The sequence below is a fragment of the Mytilus edulis genome, chromosome 14, assembly GCF_963676685.1.
Source record: "Mytilus edulis chromosome 14, xbMytEdul2.2, whole genome shotgun sequence".
Taxonomy (NCBI): Eukaryota; Metazoa; Mollusca; class Bivalvia; order Mytilida; family Mytilidae; genus Mytilus; species Mytilus edulis.
Genome location: NC_092357.1, coordinates 6,391,208 through 6,401,434, shown reverse-complemented (window position 1 = coordinate 6,401,434; position 10,227 = coordinate 6,391,208). Strand labels below are relative to the sequence as shown.

Here is a 10,227-nt window from a genome sequence, read left to right as displayed (position 1 = left end):
AATCTATATAACTCAAAAATAAAACTGCCATAGATATTTATTAAAATTCTTTTGACTCAATGTTTTATTTTACGAAATTTACAAAACATGGCCACTCATATCTAAAAACTGTCTAATGGAAGAAACTTTGAGTGTCTTTACATGCATGGATACTTTCACACCGTAAATGCAACATTTTTACAAACGCATAAAACACAATGAAATTCATGTTTTCATAATGGCGGAAATACTCAAAGATAATCCTTGTTATTTAAAATATCGATTATTATTACATTTGCGACTTAAAAAATTTGGGCGAAGGGAGTTTACATCTTGGGTTTTTTTCAATTTTAAAACAATCTGTCGTTGAGGTTCTCTGTTTTCTGCACTTTATAGTCGGATTCTTAATTGTATCTTTAACATATTGTCCATTTCCACCTGATTGTATCTAGCATAGATAGACCTCGCTAGACACGCTGCATCGGAATATTAACGTGCTAGTTCACGTGGTACAAATCACGAGTACTTAAACTAACATATTTGCGAGTACCTAATGTCTGGTGCTCATATAGAAATTTCTATTTTATGTTAAACTGGCTGACCGTCTGACTAACGCCAGTCCATGCAAACACAAGTGGATATATTGGGGCTCGTGGTTTAAGTCAGACTGACATTCTGGGTACTAGTAATCAAATTATGATAAAGAGTTTATCGTTCTGTGGAGAACGGGATATAATTAATTATCAAAAGAACCAGGATGTGTTATAGATGTAGTACGCATGCAGTTTTGAGAAAATAATTCTGATAAAAAAAGGTTCACTATAGCATCATACGCTGATGCTTATGAGATATTTTCAATAAATTGTAATTTAGGAATTGTAAAAGGGTTAAAAGGGTGTTGCCGACTTAACATGGATTACCACCCACACCCTCCCCAAAAACAAAGAGAAAAGAATAAAGCAACGGCAAAGTACACGCTTTGGTAAAAAATGATAGTCTTAAAATGTATTCAGACGATAAAAAAAATATATACAAAGAGATGCACAAAAATATAACTAATGAATAGTTAAGATTGTGAGAAAATTTAAATATGGTTATGGAGTAGTTGTATAGTAACAAAATAAGAACCTCGAATAAGGCATGTTTTGATATTAAAAGGAATACCCGAAAATGATATGGATCAAAATTCCAAATGTCACAATCAAGATCAAATCAAACACACTGACAACAACTGTAATGCTCCTGACTTGCCAAGTTGATAGAGGCATTTCCTTACGTAAAAAATGGATTAAACTTTTTTTATAGCTAGCTATACCTCTCACTTGTATGACAGTCACTTAGAACTCCATCCTACTGACAAAAATGTATGAGCAAAACATAGAAATACATTTGTAAAAGGTAAAAACATTTTGCAAAAAGGTCCCTTATAATGTGTACAAATCATTTAGCAAACAGACCCTTATATGTTTTAGCTTTATCTTTTTTGTTATAACATGAAACGTTTGTAGCTTTTGCATCTTCCGGAATTTGGTTATTATTTTGGTGACTTTGGTTTTTTTTAACTCTTCTATCAACGTTTGTATTATAAAGATATTAAAAGGTGAAATATTTTGACTTCTATAAAATTGAGAATGGAAATGGGGAATGCGTCAATATGTCATAATGACCTTAGTGCAATCTGTTGTTCGTTATCTTATTTTCGGTCTTACAATGCAACAGCAGCACCGCATTTTACTACAAACTTCCTCTTTCCATTGTCAAACTTGCAACATACAAAACAGAACGTCAGTTCCCAACTGTTATCAGTGTCGGGTATAATCAACAATTTTTTCCCACAAAAGGGGTTGGGGAAGCGAATCCCCGAGGGTCCCCTGTATCCTCCTATGGTTATTGTCGTTTTAATACTGAAGCATTGACACTACAACACTATCACTCTTTTCTCAAAAATCCAAGTCATGAAAATGTTGAGTATAACTTACGATCAATTTAAAATTTTTAAATATTTTGTGAAAAGAGCCGCTAGCCTCAAACATCATGACCACTGATGAGTCATCTACTTCGAAATTCGCATCTGATGCTGTAAAAATAGAACCGTTTATGTCATTTTATTGATACAAATTATTAAACAATTACTAACTACATACATAGATATATACGATGCTCAATCAAGATGCGCCACTTTACCAATAACCATCATTCAAGAATACTCTAATATAGATACCATTCATTTGATAAGGAGAACAAATTGATTCTCACAGATTTTGTCAATATAGTGATATTGGATGAGTCCCTAGAGCATTGTTATCCAGTATCATATTTAAGTTTAGTGAATATAATCTGCATATACATCCTTAATTTATAGTGAACAAGGTGAGTATTAAATCAGAAGAAGAAAAAACAAGAAACAAAACAAAAACATTAACACACTGAAAATATCACTGTGTTATGCCGTGTCTGACTGTAGGCGTGAAATTATATAAAAAAAAGAAGATGTGGTATGATTGCCAATGAGACAACTCTCCACAAGAGACCAAAAAGACACAATTTTTTAAATAAACAATTATAGGTAACCGTACGGTTTTCAACCATGAGCAAAGCCCATGCCGCATAGTCAGCTATGAAAGGCACCGAAATGACATTTAGAAGAGAAAAACTAACGGCCTTATTTTTATACACACAAAAAAAAAATGAACGAAAAAGAAATATGTAACACATAAACAAAAGACAACCACTGAATTACAGGCTCCAGACTTGGGACAGGCACATACATACATAATGTGGCGGTGTTAAACATGTTAGCGGGATGCCAACCATTCCCTAACCTGGGACAGTGGTATAACAGTACAACATAAGAACGAACTATAAAATTCAGTTGAAAAAAGCTTCACTCATCAGATGGACAAAATTACAAGTGGACGTGGACGGGTACTTGTACATCCCAACAACAAGAAGACACTAGGAACAGATCTGAGAGTACTCGCAGTTAACTGACAGCTAGTTCAAAGCCATTTTAAAACAATTAATAAAAAAATCATGCATCTAAATATATTTATTAAAGTTATGTACACCGGTATGTAAACATTACCACGTGTATTTGTTTATAAAATTACACGTGTTTGAAAGTATATAATAGGTTAAATGTTTTTCATTGGTCGAGTTAGAACTGACCATAATATTTGAATAAGGTCATTTCAAATATTTCGTGCTATACTTTTGGCGGTTTTGTATATTAAAGATATTGTCATTCGAGGTTCGCTTTTGGTGCAGTAAAGTTGTAAGCTTGTGCTTAACCTGAGTATGTCTGAGAATAGAGAAGGAAGTCCAATGTCCAAAAGGTGAGACTGAGCATTCACACATTTCAACCGGTAAATCACATAGTAACAACCACATAGTAGAAGAGCGCCGTGATTTAGCTGATACTTTTGAACTTTTTAAAGTATATTTGACAATAAGCTTGTAGATCTTAAATCAGATTTGGTCCGTGAACAGGACGTAATTTCCAAAAAGTTAAAGGAAGAGGTTTCCCTTAAATTCAAGCACGAGGGCAACAAAATACAATACAAATTTAACGAGGAAACTATTACCGAGTTAAACAAGGTTTATAGCTTTGTTCCCCGTTCAGAAACCAAGGTGTCACGTATCATCATAGACCTCATAGATAAGGTTATGGGCAGAAACAAACTGATACGCATAGCAGATACTTCAGCCGGTGGTTGGGCTACTGTCAGAGAGTATGAAGCAAATGTTATCGCTTCAGACTCTGAAGATGAGAAGAAAATCCGCCAGGCGGAGTCCAGAGCCATGCGTTCGACTAAAGACAAATCCCGACGCCCAAATCCCTACAAGACAACTTCTAGACCGGCTCCCGTTGAAACTGCTCCTAATCCTTATTATTCCAATCAGGATCAGCGTCAGAACCCGCCGCCCTTTCGAGCTGGCAGCGGGCGGCATGAGCCGTCCCAGCACGATATGTGTCATGCCTGTAAACAATTTGGCCACTGGAGGAAGAACTGTCCACTTGTCAAACGCAACCAGTTCAACTTCAACAATACACAACAGAACAATTAACAATGAACAGTTAGTTAATGATAAGTATTTATATTTATTTTCTGAATTTGATAGTGATTATTGTTTAAATCATGATATTGAGATTTTGCTTAGACAAGTAAGATTTTTTGAAAATTTCAAATCTAACACGGGTATTTTCTCTGGTGTAAAGGGAAGGTTAGCCAAAAGTATTCAGTACTGGGAGCATATCGGTGCTAATTCATTTATTTTAGACACACTGAAAAATGGTTATCTTATTCCATTTATTGATACTCCTTCGAGCATGTACATGAAAAATAACAAATCTGCTCTTAAGAATGATGATTTTGTTAGCAAATCTGTAAATGAACTTGTTCTTTCAGGTTGCGTCATTGAGGTCCCTTTTCAACCTTACATTGTGAATCCGCTCAGTGTAGCTACTCAAAAGTCTGGGAAAAGGCGTCTAATTTTAGATTTGAGCACTTTGAATTTATCGGTGAAAAAGGAAAAGATTAAATTTGAAGATTGGAAAATAGCTGTGCAATACTTTCAGAAAAATGATTATCTGTATAAATTTGATTTAAAGTCTGGTTATTTTCATTTGGATATATGTCCACAGCAGCACACGTATCTAGGTTTTTCGTGGGAAGATAAATTTTATTGCTTCACTGTTTTAGCATTTGGTCTTTCAACGGGTCCTTACATATTTACAAAGTGTCTCAGACCATTGGTCAAGTATTGGAGAAAAAATGGTATAAAAATAGTTTTATATCTTGATGATGGATTTGGTATGAATAACGAAAATAATGAATGCATTAAAGATGCTGAATTTGTGAAACAATCACTTTTGAGTGCGGGTTTTCTTCTGAACGAAGAAAAATCAGTTTTTACTCCTGTACAGAAGTTGGAGTGGTTGGGAATCATTTGGGATTCATGTAATTTCACTTTATGCATTCCTCAAAGGAGAATTGACGAATTATTTCAATCTATTCATAATGTTTTCAGAGAAATTCCATATATTTCTGCCAGAAATTTAGCCCAGGTAACGGGTAGAATTATAAGTATGTCTCCTGTGATCGGCAATATTACTAGAATAATGACTAGATATTGCTATATGTCTATTGAAAGTAGAATGTCATGGGATAGTTATTTAGTTTTAGAAAGTAAAAGTTTTGTGATATCAGAATTAAAGTTCTGGCTTGATAACATTGCTAATGTAAATTTTAAAACATTAAATCAATATAGTTAGTCACATGTAATGGTATATTCTGATGCTAGCAGCATAGCTGCCGGAGCATGTACAGTAGAGTTGGAAAGTAAAATTTTTCACACTATGTGGAAATCCACTGAAATGTTAGAGAGTTCCACGTGGAGGGAACTAAAGGCCATAGAATTGGCGTTGATGTCTTATCAACATGCATTTGCGGGAAAATCCTTAAAATGGCTAACTGATAATCAAAATTGTGTCAGAATTGTTCAAGCAGGAAGCATGAAAGAAAAACTGCAAGATATAGCAATTTCCATTTTTTCAATTTGTTTACAAAAGGGAATCTCCATTAACATACAATGGATTCCGAGAGGTGAAAATTCGAAAGCTGATTATATCAGTAAAATCCTTGATTATGAAGACTGGGGAGTCTCAGAATTGTTCTATACTTTTATTAACGACCTTTGGGGTCCTTATACAGTAGATCGTTTTGCTAGTTCTCGTAACACAAAATTAGAAAGATTTAACTCTTTATTCTGGAATGTAAATACAGAAGCTGTAGACTGTTTTACTCAGAATTGGTCTGGTGAAAACAATTGGATTGTACCACCTATTTACTTAGTATTGAGAGCTATAAAACATGTAATTGCTTGTAAAGCTAGAGGTACTTTAATTGTACCAAAATGGATATCTGCGACCTATTGGCCTTTCATTTTTGATAAAAATATGAATTACAGAGATTACATATCTGATGTTATTGAATTTAAAAATACAAGTGGTATTTTTGTCAGTGGTTCTAATAGACAATCCATTTTTGGCACTGAGCCTTTTATTGCTCCAGTATTGGCAGTGAAGTTAGATGCGACAAGGATAACAAGGCCCTAGTGCACAAATGTGTATTGTAGCTGGCGAGGTTAAAGTTGCGAGGCCCTAGTACACGAACGTGTATTGTAGCTGGCGAGGTTAAAGTGACGAGGTCCTAGTACACGGATGTGTATTCTAGCTGGCAAGGTTAAAGTTACGAGGCCCTAGTACATGAATGTGTATTGTAGCAGGCACGGTCGTTGTTGATAAGGCCCTAGTGTGTATATACATTGTAGAAAGCATGGTTGTATTCAACACGGCACTAATGTATATAGCATTGTAGCTGGCATGGTCAAATAAATATTGGACAAGGTCCTGTTATGTTAACAGTGGCATGGTTCACTTGTATATAAGTTTTTAATACTTTGACATTTTATAATGTTTGTTTCACGATTGCACATTTTTCAGATATTTTTCGAGTTGGTAGATGGAAACAGAATTCAGATATTTCGGATGAACTTTCTACATTGAAAGCTAGATTACCAGAGTACTGCTTGAGCTCACGTTCTCTGAACACTCGTAAAAAGTACCAGTATGCCTTTAATGCTTTCTGTAAGTGGACTAAAATACATAATATTACTCCATTACCTTCATCTGATTATACAGTTTCTCTATATTTGATTCACATTTCACAGAATGCAAAATCGGCAAGCAAGATAAATGAAGTAATATACGCCATTAGCTAGGCACATAAACTGGCTGGATTTAATAATCCTTGTACATCTGAATTAGTAACGTTTGTAAACGAAGGAGCACAGAGAAAATTGGGACATTTTATCACTAAGAAAGATCCTATAACACCAGATATTTTACGAAAGATTGTTCATACTTATGGTACTCTTAATAGTAATCTTAAAGACTTAAGAACTGTTTGTATGTGTTTATTAAGCTATGCAGGTTTTTTAAGGTTTTCAGAACTAGTTAATTTGAGAGGTATCGATATAAAGATTTATTCTACACATGCAAATTTATACTTGGCTAAAAGTAAAACTGATATTTACAGAGAAGGGAGGGATGTGGTTATTTCTAGAACTAATCTTGTAACTTGTCCTGTCTCTATGCTAGAACGATATCTCAAATTAGCTAGTATTACATCAAATTCTGATGAATTTGTTTTTAGATCCGTTAATTTTTGTAAGTCTGATAATTCTTATAAACTTAGAAGTACAGGTCCGTTGTCATACACGAGAGCTCGAGAAATACTACTTTCAAGTTTACAGAGTATAGGCTTAGATAGTAAAAAATTTGGACTGCATAGTCTCCGTTCAGGAGGGGCATCGGCTGCTGCAGCGGCTGGTGTAGAGGACAGATTGTTCAAAAAGCATGGTCGGTGGAAAAGTGACACGGCCAAAGACGGTTATGTTAAAGAGTCTTTGAAGGATAGACTTTCTGTAACAAATAATATTGGAATTTAATGATGTATTTTTCGTTTATTTTTTCTTTACCCTTTCTTTATTTTTCGAAGCTTTGCTGCACACTGTCAGGCGAGCTGATCCCATACAAAGGTGTTGAGTTTATTTTGTAAATAATTTATGTTCGCTTGAAGTTATGAATTAGAACATAAATATATTTATTAAAGTTATGTACACCGGTATGCAAACATTACCACGTGTATTTGTTTATAAAATTACACGTGTTTGAAAGTATATAATAGGTTAAATGTTTTTCATTGGTCGAGTTAGAACTGACCATAATATTTGAATAAGGTCATTTCAAATATTTCGTGCTATACTTTTGGCGGTTTTGTATATTAAAGATATTGTCATTCGAGGTTCGCTTTTGGTGCAGTAAAGTTTCCCACCCTCCCACCCGACTTAATGTATTTTATTTGTGTTATTTTTTATTAATGGGAATAATAATGTGTGTAAGAACAGAATCTTTATTTGATTCATAAAATGTATTTTCGTACATAATGAAAATTGTTTTTATTTTTGTAGATTGGTTTTTGTGTTTGTTACCTGCAGCGGCCTAGGCAGACAGTAACACTGATGAACATTTTTTACGTTGCATTTGTCTTTAATAAAATTAAAGCTTTGCTGCACACTGTCAGGCGAGCTGATCCCATACAAAGGTGTTGAGTTTATTTTGTAAATAATTTATGTTCGCTTGAAGTTATGAATTAGAACATAAGACTAAATTATCAACCTGTACACATCCAACATCCAATGGATTTAGTGTAAAGACGTCATAAACAGTATATACAATTAGTATATATAACCAAAGGAATGAGATCTTAAAATTCTTGTTTCAGTTCAGGGTTGCAAAATGAAGGACTTGAACACCTCTTTAACCCTTAAAAAACGTAGTTTGACATTAAAAAAAATAGAGGCTCTAAAAGATCCTGTGTCGCTCACCTTGGCCTATAAGCATATTTAACAACGGACACTCTCCAACATTGTAGACAAGAATAGAATTCATGACATTTGACCTATTTGTAGCTCTTACTTTGTTGAACAATTTTGCTGTCTACAGTAAATCGCTATCTATTATAATGTTCAAGATAGTAACCAAAAACTGCAAAATTTCCTTAATATTACCAATTCAGGGACAGCAATCCAACAAGGGGTTGTCTGATGCGGATTCAAATTTCAGCACAGATAGGTCTTCACTTGATGATCATTTTTTTATCCCGTCATATTTGCTGTAAATGCTTCAGTTTTATGCTGCAGAGATATAAGCTAAAAATGAATTTCATCCTAATGTTCTATTTTCAGCCACGACAGCCACCTTGGTTAATGGGCAGGGTCATCGGCTACACTATTTTTAAAAACTAGATACTCTAAGGGTGATTGAGGCCAAGTTTGGTTTCATTTGGCCCAGTAGTTTCAGAGGAGAAGATTTTTGGAAAAGTTAATCGGACGACGACGGACGACGACGAACGCTAAATTATGTCAAAATATAAAAAAGAAGATGTGGTATGATTGCCAATGAGACAACTGTCCACAGGAGACCAAAATGACACAGACATTAACAACTATAGGTCACCGTACGGCCTTCAACAATGAGCAAAGCCAATACCGTATAGTCAGCTACAAAAGGCCCCGATAAGACAATGTAAAATAATTCAAACGAGAAAACTAACGGCCTTATTTATATAAAAAAAAAAATGAACGAAAAACAAATATGTAACACATAAACAAACGACAACCACTGAATTACTGGCTCCTGACTTTGGACAGGCACATACATAAATAATATGGCGGGGTAAAACATGTTAGCGGGATCCCAACCCTTCCCCTTACCTGGGACAGTGGTATAACAGTACAACATAAGCTCACTTTGCCCCATTGTGAGGTGAAAAAAAGCCCTTCTCTTACTGAAAGAAATTAAAGTTTTTTTCAAAATGATCAAAGATATGTTTTTTTATTAGAAATTCTGAGAAAATACCAATATAGCTTACCCCCCAAAAAAATCTACCAGGCTTTAGATAATAGTTAAATATTCCTGCATGTGGTTAACAAGTACATGTTAATAAAAAGTAAATGTTCACCCAATACAAGTAAATTTCAAAACACAATAATTACTGGAGGATATCTTGCTTTGGAGTGTTTAAACAGGGTACTTGTAGAGTCATGGCCCTCTCTTATAAACAAAATTGACGAATAGGGGAACGAATTTATACATTTGTCCGTGGAAATACGTGTCTCTCTTTTCACAACAGCATTTGTTTTTCTCCTCATATGTAAAATAAATTGATTTGTACACCGTTCAATTGTATCAAATATAGACATTTTGTAAGTGTGTATTAGACACAGGAGAATAATTACTTATATTCATCGAACTTGTGAATGCATATTTATTCATAAGAATTCTCGTTAGTTATCGAACACAGTATATTGTTACAGAGGGTTGGACAAAGATCTATAAAACTCATCAAAAAACTAATATCATAAATATCTTATGTTTGGTTTATATAACTTCCAGTCTTAAAAAAGTAACTGTTTTCTGACAAAACTCTCAAATTGCGGTAATTTTGCAGAGCGTTGGACAAAGATCTATAAAACTCATCAAAAAAATATATCATAAATATCTGAAGAAAGTTACTGTTTTCTGACAACTCTCTCAAATTGTGGTAATTTTGGAAAACTGTCTATTTTGATTTCTTCGTAAGATGACATCAAATGATATTTGTCATTATCGATGTAACATCT

At 34.2% G+C, this 10,227-nt stretch overlaps 1 protein-coding gene across 1 annotated transcript; it reads left to right on the top strand.

The window, feature by feature from the left end:
• Positions 1-5,263: 5,263 nt before the first annotated feature.
• On the top strand, positions 5,264-8,146 carry LOC139503431 (uncharacterized). Its single transcript, XM_071293211.1, has 2 exons — positions 5,264-5,854; positions 6,763-8,146. Exons 1-2 carry the CDS (start codon positions 5,264-5,266, stop codon positions 7,489-7,491), a joined length of 1,320 nt encoding a protein of 439 aa, XP_071149312.1. The 3' UTR covers positions 7,492-8,146.
• Positions 8,147-10,227: the final 2,081 nt, after the last annotated feature.